The sequence below is a fragment of the Heterobasidion irregulare genome, assembly GCF_000320585.1.
Source record: "Heterobasidion irregulare TC 32-1 unplaced genomic scaffold scaffold_02, whole genome shotgun sequence".
Lineage (NCBI taxonomy): Eukaryota > Fungi > Basidiomycota > Agaricomycetes > Russulales > Bondarzewiaceae > Heterobasidion > Heterobasidion irregulare.
Window position 1 is genome coordinate 2,733,215 of NW_009258198.1, and position 16,993 is coordinate 2,750,207.

At 55.8% G+C, this 16,993-nt stretch overlaps 6 protein-coding genes across 6 annotated transcripts; 4 read left to right on the forward strand and 2 right to left on the reverse strand.

Annotated features, from left to right (window-relative positions):
* Nucleotides 1-239: 239 nt before the first annotated feature.
* HETIRDRAFT_309667 (uncharacterized protein) lies at nucleotides 240-2,617 on the forward strand (the record flags this gene model as incomplete). Its single annotated transcript, XM_009544582.1, has 10 exons — nucleotides 240-791; nucleotides 859-982; nucleotides 1,047-1,084; nucleotides 1,155-1,397; nucleotides 1,443-1,503; nucleotides 1,572-1,656; nucleotides 1,721-1,796; nucleotides 1,884-2,054; nucleotides 2,134-2,349; nucleotides 2,435-2,617. 10 exons carry the CDS (start codon nucleotides 240-242, stop codon nucleotides 2,615-2,617), a joined length of 1,749 nt encoding a protein of 582 aa, XP_009542877.1.
* A 1,072-nt stretch (nucleotides 2,618-3,689) lies between these two features.
* On the reverse strand, nucleotides 3,690-6,080 carry HETIRDRAFT_471420 (uncharacterized protein; the record flags this gene model as incomplete). The annotated part of the gene is made up of 11 exons (XM_009544583.1): nucleotides 3,690-3,878; nucleotides 3,945-4,064; nucleotides 4,111-4,482; nucleotides 4,550-4,786; nucleotides 4,844-5,032; nucleotides 5,086-5,210; nucleotides 5,261-5,416; nucleotides 5,467-5,589; nucleotides 5,642-5,687; nucleotides 5,743-5,946; nucleotides 6,003-6,080. The coding sequence occupies 11 exons, from the start codon at nucleotides 6,078-6,080 to the stop codon at nucleotides 3,690-3,692; spliced, it is 1,839 nt and encodes a 612-aa protein (XP_009542878.1).
* A 380-nt stretch (nucleotides 6,081-6,460) lies between these two features.
* Nucleotides 6,461-7,431, forward strand: HETIRDRAFT_310086 (uncharacterized protein; the record flags this gene model as incomplete). Its single annotated transcript, XM_009544584.1, has 6 exons — nucleotides 6,461-6,570; nucleotides 6,659-6,779; nucleotides 6,839-6,911; nucleotides 6,963-7,074; nucleotides 7,131-7,297; nucleotides 7,370-7,431. The coding sequence occupies 6 exons, from the start codon at nucleotides 6,461-6,463 to the stop codon at nucleotides 7,429-7,431; spliced, it is 645 nt and encodes a 214-aa protein (XP_009542879.1).
* Nucleotides 7,432-7,682: 251 nt separating this feature from the next.
* HETIRDRAFT_311119 (uncharacterized protein) lies at nucleotides 7,683-9,125 on the reverse strand (the record flags this gene model as incomplete). The annotated part of the gene is made up of 6 exons (XM_009544585.1): nucleotides 7,683-7,857; nucleotides 7,916-8,070; nucleotides 8,132-8,482; nucleotides 8,543-8,716; nucleotides 8,778-8,984; nucleotides 9,039-9,125. The coding sequence occupies 6 exons, from the start codon at nucleotides 9,123-9,125 to the stop codon at nucleotides 7,683-7,685; spliced, it is 1,149 nt and encodes a 382-aa protein (XP_009542880.1).
* A 134-nt stretch (nucleotides 9,126-9,259) lies between these two features.
* On the forward strand, nucleotides 9,260-13,069 carry HETIRDRAFT_167673 (uncharacterized protein; the record flags this gene model as incomplete). Its single annotated transcript, XM_009544586.1, has 11 exons — nucleotides 9,260-9,698; nucleotides 9,753-10,633; nucleotides 10,691-10,790; nucleotides 10,847-11,013; nucleotides 11,067-11,435; nucleotides 11,486-11,805; nucleotides 11,855-11,957; nucleotides 12,012-12,334; nucleotides 12,394-12,606; nucleotides 12,662-12,794; nucleotides 12,845-13,069. 11 exons carry the CDS (start codon nucleotides 9,260-9,262, stop codon nucleotides 13,067-13,069), a joined length of 3,273 nt encoding a protein of 1,090 aa, XP_009542881.1.
* A 287-nt stretch (nucleotides 13,070-13,356) lies between these two features.
* On the forward strand, nucleotides 13,357-16,729 carry HETIRDRAFT_432596 (uncharacterized protein). Its single transcript, XM_009544587.1, has 15 exons — nucleotides 13,357-13,592; nucleotides 13,647-13,657; nucleotides 13,726-13,777; nucleotides 13,831-14,290; nucleotides 14,348-14,608; nucleotides 14,659-14,811; nucleotides 14,865-14,928; nucleotides 14,978-15,052; nucleotides 15,106-15,127; nucleotides 15,176-15,221; nucleotides 15,276-15,372; nucleotides 15,432-15,628; nucleotides 15,682-15,729; nucleotides 15,778-15,890; nucleotides 15,945-16,729. The coding sequence occupies exons 1-15, from the start codon at nucleotides 13,402-13,404 to the stop codon at nucleotides 16,552-16,554; spliced, it is 2,400 nt and encodes a 799-aa protein (XP_009542882.1). The 5' UTR covers nucleotides 13,357-13,401; the 3' UTR covers nucleotides 16,555-16,729.
* Nucleotides 16,730-16,993: the final 264 nt, after the last annotated feature.

A 16,993-nucleotide genomic window follows, 5' to 3' on the forward strand; every position in this document is an offset into this window, starting at 1 on the left:
AGGGCGCGGCGCGGGGGGCGGGGACGGGGGCGGCGGAGGGCCGAGGCTGTTGCTCGGCGGAGGGCGGACATGGGGGCGAGCAGCAGCACAGGCGCCGGAGCTCCCACTTATTCTACACCCTCTATGTCAAACTAGAGTCAAGCCGCGGGGTAAGATCCGGGGTGGGAACGCGCGCGTGCCTGGCGGGCCGTCCCAGCGCGTCCCAGCGCTTGCCTGTGCGTCGCCCGCTCGTCGCGACGATGGAGAACGAGTCCACGTTCGTCGCACCAGAGGGCGTCTACTCGCTCACAGAGGACCACAAGCCCGTCCCCGTCACCCACAACGCACCCGGCCCGCTCTTCCCCACCCGCCTCTCCGCCGCCCTCGTCCGCTTCCCCCCCGCCAAGCCCGCGCCCTCCCCCGGCCTCACCCAGCTCCTCGGCGGCAGCAAGGACTCCTGGAAGGACAGGGCCCCCCCGCACAGGGACGACGCCGCCAGCGTGTCCAGCAGCGACTCCCCGGACGACCCCACCTCCCCCGACCCCTCCAACGCTCAGGACAGCGTCCCCCCCACCCCCGTCCCATCCCACGACCAGCACCATGGCCTCTTCGCCCACCACCCCGCCCCCAAGAAAAAGTCCGCCTCCCGCCCGAAGCACAACATGCGCACGACCTCCTCCACCTTCATCACACGCCTCCACTCCCTCGAGGGCCTCTCCAGGGCCCTCCAGGCGAAGCAGGGCGACGTCACCTTTCTCTTCTACAACTCTGCAAAGAACTTTTACTGGTTAGAAACAGGCTTGAAGTCAAAGGTGCGCCCCCCTCTCACCCCCCGCCGCCCCCTCCCACCCCCTCTCACCCCGTCTCGTTCACGCCCAGGACCCGTTGACGCGCATATCCTTCTCCGCCTACCCCACTTGCCACGACGTCAACCAAGCAACCGTCTCCCACGAGCACATAGACGTCATCATCGGCTTCAACACCGGCGACCTCGTCTGGTTCGGTGAGCCCCAATCCTTCCCGCTCCCCCGTCCCAGCCACCCTCACGCCGCAGCCTCCGCACCCAGACCCCATCGCCTCGCGCTACGGCCGCCTCAACAAACAGGTGCGCCTCCGTCTCCCGTCTCCGTTAGCCGTCCCCGTCCCTCTCACCCCGTCCCTCACCCCCCATCCAGGGCCGAATCTCCAAATCCCCCTGCACCGCCGTCCGCTGGGTCCCCTCCTCCCCGAACCTCTTCCTCGTCTCCCACGCAGACGGCACCATCATCGTCTACGACAAAGACCGCGACGACGGCCTCTTCGCGCCCCAGCACCCCCACTCCGGCCTCCCGCAGCCGCCCTCCGCCCGCCCAGCCGCCGGCGCCGGTGAGTGGAACCCCCTCGACACGATCTTCGTCACCATGCCGCCCTGGCACCCCGTCAACGGCGGCCCTGGCGCCGCGGGCGCCGGCGGGCGCGGCGAGCGCGACAAGGCGGCGAAGAACCCCGTCAGCCACTGGAAGGTCGCCCACCGCAGCATCGTAGGTGCGTGATTGTGTCCCTCGTCCGACATCGTGTGGGCCGTGAGACGGAGATCCTGCCCGATCCCTAAGATTTCGTGTTTTCGCCCGATGTTAAATACGTCGCTGCCATCTCGGAGGACGGGTGCCTACGGGTGATCGATACCCTGGCGGAGCAGTGAGTTGGCAAACGCTTTTTGTCTTCAGTGCGCGGGCATCTAGCTGACGGCGGCGGCGGGAAGGCTCGTCGACTGCTACGCGGCGTACTTTGGCGCGCTCACCAGCGTCGCGTGGTCCCCCGACGGGCGGTTCATCATCGTAAGCGCGCCCTCCCCCTCACTCCTCCTCCTCCGATGCGCCGCTCACCTCAACCCCGCGTTCTCTCCCTCCCCCGGATTGAAAAAGACCGGCGGGCAGGACGACCTCGTGAACATCTTCTCGCCGTGGGAGCAACGCGTCATCGCGCGCTGCCAGGGCCACTCGTCCTTCGTCTCGGCCGTCGCGTTCGACGACGCGCGCTGCGACGGCAGGACGTACCGCTTCGGCAGCGTCGGCGAAGACAACAAGCTCATCCTGGTGCGTATCCCCCCCTTCCCCCTCCTCCCCCCTCGTCCCCGCCCGCCGCGGCGCGCTCACGCCCGCGTCCCTCCACCAGTGGGACTTCTCCAGCGGCGTGCTCCACCGCCCGAAGCTGCAGCCAACGCAGCGCCTCTCGACCGCCTCGACGCTCTCGCTCGCCCTCCGCCGCCGCGACGCCGCCGCCACGGACCGCTCGACGCTCCACCTCCCCACCCCGCTCGCCGACGGCCCGCTCCCGCGCTACCACCCCGCGCCCTCGCGCAACGAGGTAGCAGTCGTGCAGCCCGTCCTGGTGCGTCCCCCCCCTTCCCCTTCCCCTTCCCCTCCCTCGCCGCGCCGTGCCTGCTCCGTGCGCGCCGTCTGACGCGGCGCCGCAGGTGAAGCAGCTCGAGGGCGACATCCTCACCGCCGTCGCCTTCCTCCCCCGCGCGCTCCTCACCGCGTCCAAGGTCGGCCACGTCAAGCTCTGGATCCGCCCGCTCGCCGTGCGCGCGCGCCGCCTCAAGCACGGGCACGCCGCGCACCGCGTCGCGTCGATGACCCTCGACAGCGTCGGGTGACGCGCGCGCGGGGGCGCGGGGGCGCTTCTCGCTTTTGGATACTGGCGTGCATTATCGTATATCGTATTGTTGTAGTAGTAGTAGTAGTAGTACACGCTACGCGCGGTGCGGCGCATAAGTTATTACATCTCGCTTTGTGTCGGTCTCGATCGATCATATACAGCAAGCGCGCGCGGCTCAGTCGAGCTCCTCGCTCGCGCTGCCGCTGCCGCTCTCGTCCGCGTCCTCCGTCTCGCCCGTGCGGTCCCCGAGCTCGTCCATGTCCTCCATGTCCGCGTCGAGGTCCGCGTCGAGGTCCTCGCCGTCCTCCTCATCGCCGTCGCTGTTGCTGTTGCTGTTGCTGTGCTCCTCGTCCTCGTCCTCGTCGCTGCCGTTCGTCATGTGCGAGCCGCCAGACTCGCCGCGCGAGGAGGCGGCCGAGTCGCCGTCTTCGGAGCCCTCGTCCGCCTGCGTGCGTGCGGGCGTGCGGGCGGTCAGTCGGTCAGTCGGGTCAGGACGGGGAGAGCCTCTCGCGCGCGCTCACGTCGTTCTTCTCCTCCTGCTGCGTCAGCGTCTTCCCGATCGGCACGAGGAAGTGGTACCCGCGCCTGCGCACCGCGGACGTCTGTGCCCCGCGCGACCACCCATCCCGCCCATCCAATCAGCCACTCAATCGAAGCTCGGCGAGGACACGGGAGGGACACACGCACGATATCGTCGACCTCGGCCTCCTCGTCGCTGAGGTCGTCCATCTCGCGCACGAGGTCGCGCCGCGCGTTCATGCGCGCGTCGTACCGCCCGCGGCGCGGCAGCGGCGTCGGGTGCGGCTGCGGCGGGCGCGGGAGCAGCGAGGGGAAGAGCGGCGAGCGGGGCAGCACGGTCGGCGTCGCGACGGACATCGAGAGAGCGAGAGAGGGAGCGGTGTCACGCACAGCGTGACGCGACGCGACGCGCGAGTGCCACGACTGTGCCACGGTCCTTCTGGCAATGAAGCCGCTTTGTGCGGTGTGCGCGCCGGGCAGGGCTTTGCGATGCGACTACATACGGTACGTACACGCAAATGCGGCTATTTCTACTTTTGTGCTCTATGCGTTCATCGACCCGCGCTCGCCTCCGGCGCGTCCTCGAACAGGAACCGCCACAGCGCGTCCGGGTCCTTGAAGTCGTGGTGCGTGACGTTCACCAGCCACCGCGTGTTCCGGATGTCCTCCAGCAGCGCGCGCTCCTCGGAGCCGGGCTCGAAGAGCGACGCCCAGTCGTTCCATATCGAAAACGCCTCGTCCTGCGGGCGCGTCAGATCGGCGCAGGGGGGAGGGGGGGGGAGGACGCGATGAACCGCGCGGCGCACCTTCCAGGTCATGAACGACTCCCGCTCGATGATCGTCGACTGCACGATCTCCTGTCCGGTGAACACCCCCCACGTCACCGCGTTCCGCTCCCCCTCGGCGATGTTCGTGCGCAGCTCGCCCTAACGCAGGTCAACACGATCCCCCGCCGCACAACGGAGCGCTCACCGTGTGGCTGGCCGCGAGCAAGTCGACGGACCCCTTGCCCTGCGCCTTGACCCGCTTCTCCAGCCTCTCGACGGCGTCGATCCCGACGAAGAACTCCACGAACGCCTTCTGGAACACGTACCCGTTCGCCGGGCCCCACCCAAAGACCGGGTCGTCGGAGCGCTGTCCGTCGACGGCGGGCTGCGAGCCGACGGGCCACCACCCCGCCCGCGCGAGGCGCTTCAGGTGCGGCAGGATATGCTGCGACTCGAGCGAGAGCGGGGTCGGCGAGAACGGCCACGACGCCGTTTCGGAGGATAAGAAGCGCAGGCAGATCGCGGTGATGTCCGCCGCGCCCTGCGGCCGCGCCCACTGCTTGGACACTTCGACGGGCTGCGTGACGGGAGCGGCGGGGTCAGAGCCGGGGACAGCGAACAGCGAGCGGGGAGAGGACGCTGACCAGTCTGCTAAAGTTGCCCCACAGGTCCTGGGTCCCGAACGCGGGGCTGTTGACGTCGCCGAAACGACCGTTGGGGAACTCGTCCCAGGTGGCCGCGTTGTTCACTTCTCCCTTTCCGATGTCGCCCTCGCCTGGTCTGTGGTGCGACGACAGCCCGTTGGCCGCGATGTTTGTGGCGCTTGCAGGGCTGACCATGAACTCCGAATCGGCGGTAGATGAGTGGACGACGGGGGTCTCCTGGACGCATGCAGAGTGTCAAAGGGTACAACGTGAGTAATCCTGAGAGACACGCACAGCGATCAGTCTATTATGCGATTTCGAGCTCCCTGGAGCCCAGCCTAGAGTTTCCAGGGTTCTCTGTATGTTCTTTTCCAGATTGAGCGTACACAGGTGGAAGCCCCGGATACCGCCGCGGCCCATCAATCGATGGATGGTATTCACGGCAAACGAGACACCATAATCCTTCACTTTTTGGTCGTCGTGCTTCGAGCTGTGAACAAAGAGCGAATGAACATCGACAAATGAAAGCGACTCACCTTGATGGGTTCGAGATCAGCCTGCATGGAGTCGGGGACGTGAATACCGCACAGCTTCGTCAGACGGAAGAAGGAAGAGTACGTCTGGAGAGGCATTATCCCCGGTATAATGGGGACAGTGATACCTAGAACAGATGAGCGAGCGTTCGTGCGCCCGTCCGTTATTTCCACAGACCTCGCTGTCGGACCTTGGCGATCCAGCGGATAAAGTTATCCACGTCGTAGAAGAGCTGTGTGACAATATAATCAGCGCCTGCGTCGACCTTCGCTTTCAGGTGCTCGATCTCATCATCCTCTGTTCCTTCATTGTCAGTGTGGCCATCAGGGTAGCCTATGGAGCAGCTCAGAAACAGACAGAGACGGATGAGACGGCAAAATGACCTGCCACCCCGATCGAGAACGTATCAGAGAACTCGGGGCTCGAGCGGATATAAGACACCAGGTCGACTGCGTGTTTAAATCGCGGGTCAGTAGGAATCCAGTACTCCTCTCCTCTCGGAGGATCTGAGCGCGGGCTCGGGTGAGTCAAGTTCATACGACACAGCATAGATCGCACCTCCCCTGAGAGCCATGACGTTTTGGATACCAAGTTCCTTTGCAGCCTGTCATTGCGCTCAGTCAGCTCTTTCGAGGATCGCTGACAGGAATGAACCGTACTCTGAGCGCATCGTCCACCGTCCCCTTCTCCATGTTGGTGCACGTCAGGTGCATGACGGTGTCGATTCCATATTCTCGCTGTGTCAGTGACGCCAGCTCGAGGGTCCGATCCCTGGTCGAGCCCCCCGCCCCCCATGTGATGTTGATTGCGAGCGGCTTGAGCTCTGCGAGGCGGGATATGCGCAGCAGAAGGTTGTTGAAGCCCTGTCGAGCATGCCGGGATCGAAGGAGCGTCGGGTGACAGTGAGATCGGCGCTCACCTGATCCGTTCTCGGGGGGAAGAACTCGAACGTGTAGAAGGGCCCATCAGAGGCCTTGAGTTTTTCTACCAATTTCATAGGCAGCAGGTCTGTTCGCCATCCGATCAACACATAGACTACGCGCCGTGATTCATGGGGGACTGAAGGGTCACTGACATCGGTCGTATATGATGTACTTTGATCGCAAGCAAGCTTAGGAGCGTGCGTGCTCGCGGTCCAACGTTCAGTCACCGATTCCGGGCGCGGACTGGGAAGCTCGGAACGGGATCGTTGCACCACGTGCGCCGGAGTGCCGGAGTGCGGGGTAGCAAACAGGCCCAAATAGGACACTCCGGCCGAGGCGCCCGTGCCTCGAGAACAGGACATCATCGTCTGAGCGCACACTCACTCTACACGCCTTTCTTCTCCCCGTGCAGGCTCACTTTGCTTCATATTCCACGCCCTATTTTCAGACAGAGATGGCCACCCCGACATCGCCCGTCGCTGACGTCCTGACGTCGACCCTCAAACGCACCAAGATCGTGCTGCTAGGGGACCAGAGTGTGGGGAAGACCAGTCTAATCACACGGTGAGCAGGGAGCAGCGAGTGCGAGTGCGGCCAATGCGCGTGTTCTGAGCATCTGCTCTGCTATGGGTCCGCCTGCCCTGATTCATAGATTCATGTATGACACATTCGATAACACGTACCAAGCCACGATAGGCATCGACTTTCTCAGCAAGACGCTGTATCTCGATGACCGGACAGTGCGGCTTCAGCTCTGGGATACTGCAGGACAGGTGCTTCGATTTCTCTTTGACGCGCGGCATACCTCCAGTACTGATCCGGACCCTTTCAGGAGCGCTTCCGCTCACTCATCCCATCATACATCCGAGACTCCACTGTTGCCATCGTTGTCTTCGATATCACAAGTGAGTCTTGTCCATAAGAGAGTCGGTCTACCCCGACTGATGCACACGCAGATCGGCAGTCGTTCTTGTCGACATCAAAATGGATAGATGACGTGCGGTCAGAGCGAGGGAATGACGTGATGGTCGTGCTGGTGGGCAACAAGGCCGACTTGTCAGACAAACGGTAGATCCTCCAAAACTACCTTGGTGTTGCGGCGCATCTGACACGGCGATTTGCAGCCAAGTCACGCTGGAGGAAGCTACAGCCAAGTCACAACAGCTGAACATCATGTTTATGGAAACCTCTGCAAAGGCAGGGCATAACGTCAAGAGCTTGTTCAAGAAGATCGCTATGTCGCTCCCCGGCATGGAGAAAGAAAATCAGAATGCGGAGGCGCAGAATACGAGTGCGTCATTCTTATCATTCCAGATCATCTGCATCAGGCTCTAACTGCAGGATTTAACTCAATCACTCGCAGAAATTGACGTCACCTCGCCAGCAACGAACGAAGTACCAGAAGCATCTCAGTGCCAATGTTAGATCCTGTACTTCGGACTGTTCCCCTGTGCATCACCATTTTGCTTCTAGACGGAAACGATGTTTCACGACTTCAAGTATATACCATCCACTTACATCTACGGCAGCGGCGATAATTATGGAGCTACCTGAACTGCTAACGAACCCGTGCGTATCAACATATGGTACAAACAACTCTGAGCAAGAGGGTAGTCCCTGAACTACTACTCTTTCGAGTGAAAACATGACTTCGGCTTCTTCTGTGAGTGACGCACCTATCCTCTGTTCATTGTATTTCCGGCACCCTTGGCGTTCTCGTCAGTGTACCTCGCCCAACTCTCGTCTTGCTGTCTCTTCTCTTCCGCCTTTTCCTCCGCAAAGGTAGTACCATCCTGCTCCGAATCCATCGTCAGCTGTTCCTTGGACGTAGGCTGAGCAGCCGATGCGGGGCTGACGCAGCGGAAGGCATGAGTCATCGCTGGGATCCATGGAGCAACGTGTTACTCACCCCCCACCGGTAATGAATTTGCCCCGTTCGCGCTCGATATCAAGGTATTCGTCGATGGTCATGGTCGGTAGACGGTGGTCAGCCTGGAAAACCTGAGATTTCAATTGGGCACGGTCGGCGGCTGAGGATGGAAGGATTGTGAATGGTTGCAGCGGCTGCAGGCAGGTCGCAATCAGCCAGGATACTTGCACTTTGAAGGATTGAAGGCGTGTTTACCTTTCCCTTGGCGTCCAGTAGTGGCTTGTTTCTACCGGACAGTCTCATTGCATCGAGCCTCCAGTCCAGATCGTCTGTGTTTCGGGATCCCGACTGCCCCTCTGGAGGCCCTGGAGGTGTGTGCGGGGCATTTTTCAAGAGCTCGAATTCCTGGCTGAGGCTATCCAACTGTGCTCGAGCTTGCGCGTACACGAGCCTCAGGAGAAGCAGAGTGACTTCGCGTAGAACGTCGTCTGCATCATCTTCCTCTCCTTCTTCAGCGGAGGGGGAGGCCGAGATAGGTAGAAGAGATGCGATGAGGTCAAAGTCGGTGGGGCTGTCATCGAGGGAATTGCCCGTGGCATGGCGACGCTGGCGGAGGGCCTGCCCAATTGTGTTGTTGGATCAGGCAATGATACTGGATTTATACACACATACGTCAATCTTGGATCTAATCTCCTTTTCCTTCTGATATTGTTTGATCTTGGCTTCCCGCCTCCTAGCTGGGTCAGCGACGGCAGGTGCCTTCTTGCCATATAGCTCTCGCTCAGACTCGGGGACGACCTCGTAGTTCTCCAGGCCAGACACAAATGCGAGAAGATTCGCCTGGATTCTGCAGTCGGTCAAACCTGGCGCAGAAGATCCCAGTGCGACAGATATTACATACCTCTGACTCACGAAGACGTGCAAGCCGCTCTTCTCTCTCTAGAGCCCTGGCGCGCGATTCTGCCTCCGCGAGGACAAATGGAACGAATAAATATATCAGATCCCGCGTTGCAATGTCCTCCAGGATCTCGTTTGGACTGAACAAGGAGAGGTCTGAAAGTCGCGACCGAGCCTGTCGAAGATCCTTTTGGGCTGAAGCGATCAAGTCCTGGAGAGTCCGTCATCAGAACACAACATAAGCAGCGCTTTTATTTGGACATACCTGTGTTTCATCGTCGATTGTAGGTAGGTTGGATGCCCTCGAGAGCGCAGTGAGGGCTCTGTGAAAGAGCGCAGGAAGAGAGTCCATGACGTCGGCGTATCCGGGGTCCGCGTCGCGCTACGCGAAGGGCCACTCAACGCGCTCGCGCTTCTGCCGTCACGTCGCGTCGCGGCTGACTGACTAGCGACTTTTCCCTCTCACCTGCGAAGGACCGAAGCATCATGAAACGTTCTGCACAAAGTGCACTCGAAGGTTCTCGCAAGCGATCTGCTCCTACACGCCCCTCTCCCAATACCTTCGTTCACAGAAGGAGCGTAACGGAGCTACATGGTGCTGAGGACGAAGGCTACATCGTCGCGCGTATTATTCGGTTTTTTGGCAAGCTCAGGACTTACAAGCTATCCGTCCCTAATGGAGATGAGCACGACTCTACTCTCAATGCTACTGTTCTTGACCTCCAACTCGAGGGCACATGGTGCAACCGGATTGAACTGCTAGTGCAGGATGAGCTGCAGATCTCACTGAAGGGCGCTGAAATCATCAAACCCAAAAACCCACAGAATCATATTACTCTAAAGTATAGCAACGGAATTGCTGTTAAAATTCTTCATCGGCCAGGTTCGTCTCAAGACAGCAACAAGTTCATAGAAGCCTGGCAAGGTGAGCTGGAACTTCATTGCTCCGACGCTTCGTGGTTGACGTTGAATGCATCAGTCAAGAAATCGCAACTCAAAGTTAATAGCATATATAAAGGTATTCAGGAGAAGGCAGATGGCTTTGACTGGTATGATACCCCGCCCGTGCCGGCAGTACCCCCGAATCTTGGCGGCAACGAGTCCGATGCCACAGCCATCGACCGCGCTTCACCAAACTCGACACGCTCTTCTACTGTGGTCTCTCTCTCTTCTCCTATTGAAACATCCTCGACGAGCCATCAAGAGCTGGTCGCTAGCGTTCGAAACGCCCCGCCTACATCGACGAACAACGCTACTACTAGAGAAGTCATCATGGCACACACCGAGTACTCGCCTGAACCACCTTCCTGCAGAGTGACTCCTACCGATGCTGCCCTTGCAAAGCCAAGATTTACTCCTGCAGATGCTACCTCTCCCAAGTTGGATCCACCTTTGACGAATGCTTCGCTTATGGCTGGGCCTTTAGTCTCTGTTGCACACCGTTCTGAGACCCCTATGCTAGCCAACGGGCCTCCGGCAGATGGTCGTATTTTAGGTCCCACTTCGACTGTAAAGCCGACTGTGTCGGGCGCTCAATACGCACTGGAGCACACTGGAGCGCGACAGGAGATCGCCCGCAGCAAGAAATCGAAAAACGAAAAAAGAGCGGATAGGAAAAAACAGAAGCAGCAAGCGCACGTCTCTACAGCATCGGAATTATCTTCGTTACCGCGTCCCATTCCTTCAATTGCAGACCGTGTCCCAATCTCTGTGTCAGACAACACGTCTTCCCGTTCGGAAATTGCTAATCGCGCGCCTCATGAGGATTCAAAATCTAATCTTATTCCTTCAGGGTCTACAGCAACCCTAGAAAGCAAAAATCCAATACTGTCTATGAAAGCCGGTTTGAGAGCCGAAGCGGTGAGTCTTTCGTCCCTCTGTCATTCAACGTTTTACTCATGATGAAACACCGTTTAGGGATACTATACCCCGATGGCCAACATTGAGAACGGAAAGCTTGTCTCAATTATCGGCGTCGTCACATCTGCACGAGAGATACTCCAGACGTTCAAAGGCGGTGTGTGCCTCAATTGTTTCCCGCGTATCCATATGAATTGAGCATGTGTCCCGAAGACTTCTCGCAGTGTCTCACCTTATTAGACCCGTCCAACCTGGATCAGTTCGGTGGCTACTTGCATTTACCCAGGAGTGGTGCAAAGGTCAACTGCTTCATGAAGCTTCGCAGAGAATGGCTTCCAATGCCAGATGTCGGAGATGTTATCATATTGCGGAGCCTGAGGGTAGATTGACTTCTGCGCCACGCATATATGAGCACTAATTTCGCGCCCTCTAGGCTTCTGAGTTTAATTATCAGAGTACCTTGACCGGGTTCGCTGACAGATTTCAATGGGCGATCTACGATCCACTGACCGGCCTGACGAAACCTGTGATTACAAGTAACGATGGCGGTAGCCAAAATGGCCTTTATTCACCCATTTGGACGCCTTGTGCGCTGGAGCTTTCCTACTGCGCGCGACTGGCTAGTTGGTGGAAAGCAGTGCAGGAGGAGCGGAAACTTGTTCAAGGCCAGGAGATACAGATCGGTGGAGGTGATGTGCAAGCTCCTATGAGCATGTCGCACACCGGTGCAAGACAGCATCGACTTATTCGTGACGCGGACCCGAGGGCTCCCCCAAGTGGCTACTTCGACTGTACAGTGGAGGTACGCTGGACCGAATCAAGCCACAAATCATCAGCTGACTCCTTGCCCAGATTCTATATTGTCACTCAAACGACAATGGCCCGCACAGCGTATATGTGACCGACTACACCGCAAAGGAGGGGACGTACCAGAACGTGGCAAACTGGTGTCCCGCAAATCTTTCCAACCAGGTTTTAAAGATCGAGATGTGGCATCAAGCAGCCACGCTCGCTCAGAGTATGCAACGGGGCCAATACTGGTTCATAGGTAACGTACGGATGAAGATGAGTACGGGCGGATTTCTCGAAGGCACTTTCTCTGAGACCCGGAAGGCTGAGAGGCTGGATGAGGATCAAGCAGATCAGATACCAACGTTAAAGGCGCTCCTAGAGTGAGTAGGCGGTTCAATGTGCTCGCGATCAACGATTAACACTTCATAGGCGCAAGAAGGCATGGAACGAGACCAACACCAGTCCTCACCAATTTACTCACAAACTCTTGAGCGAAATTTCGGTGACAGAAATCTTCGACTGTACTGTTGAGGTACGTATGGACAGTTGACAGTCTCAGATCATCTATTCTGACGTTCATGTACAGTTACTCCACGCAGACTATGATTCAACCGGATTCTCCACCATATACGTGACCGATTACACTACCAGAAAAGACCTTCAACGACCTCCAACTGCTCATTGGGTAAAACATAGCGAGGACCAAATCGTTACAATAGCTCTGAGGGATAGCCAAAATGCCATAGCTGAAAACATGGAGCCAGGCTGTTTCTATCATATTGCCCATCTGAGGTTGATGCCGAACGCGACGAATCACAGGCTTTTTGGCAAGCTGGGGGGGCGCGACCGACTGATCTCGCAACTTAACGCGAAGAGTATCGATAACAAGGATCTGATGGCGCTACTCGAGTCAGTAACCCAACGACGTGATGCATCTGAACATTGATAGCACTGACAGATTGCCACAGACGGAAGAAATCATCTGCCACTGCGTCCAGCATAAAGCCACTTCCTTCTATACCATCCAATAAGAATAAATCAGACGGGTTCAGCAGCATCAAAGAGGTTGTGGCCAGCGATCGGTGTCCTGGTAGATTCCGGATACAGGCCCGAGTTGTCGACTTTGCGCCGTTGGATCTGAAGGACTGCTCCATCAAGTATTGTGCAAATTGCCGCACCAAGTCTGTCACCTTTAGTATGGTTCTCATCCAGGTACTTACTGACTCAACTGCTTAGGATTCCTACAACTCGCCGTGCATGCACGACCTGCAACGATACCCTGAAAAAGCACGTTGTATGGATCATCAAGTTGTTTTTCCGCTTGCGAGATGATTATGGCGATGAACTCGTGGTTGCTGTCGACGAAACCGTACGTGATTTGATACTAGCGCTTTACATAATCTTCATACGCGTCTTCAGTGGCCGATCTTTGCGGGGCTTTCTCCAGTCGATTATAGCGAGGATTCTGATGCTCTCGAGGATATCATCAAACGCATGAGACCGTACATTGGCAATCTCATCGAAGTCCACGAAGCATTCTTCCGAAATGAAGAAATTCCACTTAAAACTTCGCCATACGAGCTGACCGTCGCTAGCTGGTTAATCCCTGATGGCAAGGAAGAAAGGGCTTACGGGCTCAAGTGATGATTGTGTGTCCCTTTTCTTCCTCTGCCGTTTTTGCTACCCTTGCTGCTTTCTGTAATCGTGGACTATTGCTGAGTGTACTGGTACAGTCAACATATATTTTTAACTTTAACTACGGCTTAGTGGGCGACTATTTTTATATTTCAGCCCTCATACTGTACATTTTATACATACCATTACGCAGACTTGGTGGTTGACGGCGTCTGGGACGGCGTCTATTCTTATGTAACCCTGACACGGGCTTAGTGAGGTTCATCGACATCCCCGACGCCCCATGTCCCCTTCTCCATGCTTACACTTTCACACACACCCTGCTGAGTATCTTTCACCGCATGACAACGAGAGAAAATATGATGGCAGAATTTGCCTTGTCGCCAGAGGTTGAGGCGTCGGGACCGAACACGTCGGCGATAACGTCGGCGGTGACTTTTCAGCATCATTGTACCTCCGAGTCCCAGTCCTCCCCTCAGTCTGCGTCTTCCAATGGGATGAAGAAGAAGCTGAAGAGGAACAGAATCATTTTGTGAGCTTCATCATCTCATCAGACATCAGCTTTTCATTCAAAACTCTCTTGCAGGAGTTGTCAACGTAGGTCATTTATCTGCAAATAAATAGATCATGAAAGGACTCAAGGCGTGTTGAACGCTGTTCTGTAGCTTGTCATCGACGAAAGCAGCAATGCGATCGGGGTCAACCATGTCAACGATGGTACCTACCTCCTGACACTTCTCCCTGGTTTTATTCCTAATATTTTATGGCAGTGTCGACAGAGGAACGAAGCACCTTTGTGCATACGAACAACCCAAAGAACTTAGGAAACGAAAGCATGTTACGGACAGCACTTTAGATCATAGAACCATGGAGGTCAAGCTGCAGCTTGAAGACAAGCCCGCCACAAACGGGATGTCTGAAGAGCTCACCGAGCGTATCAATCAACTCGAGGGATTCGTCTCAAACACACTGAGTAATCTGGACCCTACAGCTCTAGCGGGATTAGATGCATTGATGCATTTATTGCAAGCCGGAAATTCTACTTCATCGCCGGCAGCACCTCCCGTCTGCAGGTCTGTCGCCCCGGTCTCACCCACTCCGACGATACCTGAGACAGTCACGAAATTTGGGGCGATGTCCCCCGACGACATTCCTCCAGTTGCCGTAATGGATGAGTCTCCTCTTCTTCATCCACACCCCTTTTCCCAGATGGCAGAGGTACTACAACAGGTACGCGCACCAATTTATATACGCCCGGTCTTTCGAACTGTGACTCAATTGCTGTAGGCCACTCGGGGTGGGAAGACTTGCAAGATCGCAGAGTTGTCCACCTTCTTTCCAAATCTCGAGATCACGGATTTTCTCCTTTCCTACTTCTTCGATGAATCATCTGTGCAATGGTTGTGGCCAGTGATCCATCGGCCGTGTTTTCAGAACTTCTATCTCACCTTCTCTTCTGGACCAATACCACCGAGCATCGAATTCACTGCCCTGTTGGCGATCACATGCGCAACTGCATTGCAATTTCTTCCCGAAAGTGACAAGGACGTGAGTGCTTTGGCCATATCAGCGGTGCCATAGCCTCACGCGATGCATAGTCTATAATATTCGCAGATTATGAACACGGGCGGCATATCTTACAACAAAGGATGTACGAGTTTGCTCGCAACGTCTTGTTAGCCACGCCTCAGCCTCCTTTGTCTTCACTTGAACGTATTCAAGCCTTGACTGTATTTGCTTTGTACCAGTGGGTAGGTCGAAATCCCACCAACACGATTCTGCCTCTTACGCTGTACACATTTAGAATGAAGGCAATGCAGCGGAGTGCTACTACGTCGTTGGCCAGGCAATTCGGATGGCCCATACCCGTAAGTTCTGTCAAACCGAATAAATTACCTTTCAACTAAGACGCTCCAGTTGCCATGAACCGTGACGGGGAGACAACTTGGTGCATGAGGCCTCAAGATGCTGAAATTAGAAGGAGGATCTGGTGTATGTCCTCTTCATGGTATCGTTACTCTTGATGGTGCTTACTGACTATATAGGGACATTATTCATCCTTGACCGGTACAGTTTTTCGATAATTGAAGTAGGATTCTACTTATGGTGTCACAGATACCAATGTACTTTATACGGGCGTCCTTACATTATTCAAGAGCAGGTAAGTCATGTATATCACATGAAGGCGTCCACTAACAGTCTATTACCCGAAAAGCACTGTGATGTTACTTTGCCTATGAACCTTGATCAAGTCGATTTGCGAGACGTGTCAGAGTTGGTACCGAAAGCTCTAGATGAGCCAACAGATTCTTGTCAGTCACTTCTTCGGAGAAAGATATGGGTAATTGCCATCTCATTCCTCATTTGACAGTATTCTTTCTGCTTTCCAGTCGATATGCGCAGCTTCTTGGCAGGATGTGGGACAAATGCAGCAGCGTCAGCAAGCCGACTTATCGTACTATATTGGACATCGAGGACGAAATCCGCCAGTTTGAACTGGACATTCCTGCCTCCTTTCGGTACCAATCAAGTCAAGTTGCATCTGCCCATCCTTATCTCACCTTTCAGGTGACACCGCAATATCCATCATGGCTCAATTTCTTAGCTGACATGTTCAACAGAATCATATGCTGACAATGGGTATTTTCCATGCCCGCGCCGTCCTTATGGTAAGGAATTTGTTTAATGTTATCTTGGATCTTGATTAATTTGTGCAGCGTCCATTTTTACTCCTCCGTTCGGTCAAGGATGGGCTAGAACCCAGTACGGAAGAGGAACGCAGAGTTTTCATGTTTCATCGACATGCTAGGACTATCTGTCTCATTTTCTGGTGCGTCTGTTCGCGATATATATCATCTTCGCTTCCTGAGTCTTTCTCTTCAAGCAAACGTGTAATGGCCATGCTGCAACTTATTCAAAATCAAGTTCCTCGCGCCCATATACGATGGTCGGCTCTTGCGCATCTTGTTTTCGATTCTGCATGTAAGCTCTGTCTTGCTTTTATATGCTTCCTTGTGATTGATTCATACCCAGTAATGATGGGGCTGGCCATAATCATGGATCCTCACAACCCGGAAAATGAAGAAATCGAAGAGTGGATCGCTTTTTCTCAAGTACTACTGAAGGACATGGGCACTTACAACAAGCTCGCCAAAATGGCTCTACAGCACTTGCACATCATTCGAAGCCGGACGAGACTTGTATTCACCATGGCCTGGGAGAAGGACACAGCTGCGACGCCTCCAGAGCCGTCTTTGCAACACATTGCGCGAGCAACGCGAATCCTATCCCAGCTTCAGCCGTGCATTGGAGATCTGCTCGGACATCGACTTGCATTAGATGGCTTCTGGTCCGGTATGCGTGCAGGGGTTTTCACGAGCAATTTCCCATCTCTTGAGTCTTTGAGCGGGCCTTCGAACCCGGAAGCACTGGAGTGGTTCTTAGATAACTGTTGTACAATCCAGTTGAGGTTCCCGAGCGTTTGCACAGAGTAGATTTTCTTGCGTAGACTAAGTATGCGGTAGCCATAGTATTTGGTTTTCATCGCCCGTTACTGGAGATGGTTTGATGGACGGTATGTGTATGTGTTACTTGTAATATCCAACGACTGTATCTGTACTGGTATTTGCGGCGTCGACGATATTCTGTATTATCCTCACAGTTTGCTCGAACCATGGAGACTATTCGGTCGAATATCGCTGGAGCTCCGTGCACGTCTTGTCGTGTTTCGCCCTGTTTTGTCAGGTTCCGTCTCGACGCCTCGATGAAATTGGAGGAATCTACAACTCAGCGAAGGCGAGATACAGGGCCAACGGATGACATAATCTGATCTGGAGCACGTGGAGTGATGATGAGTGGGTAACGGAAGTGGTCGTACCGTGCAGGCGACTGCAGCTCGTTCTCGGACACATCCCTTCCTTTCACCCGCTCACT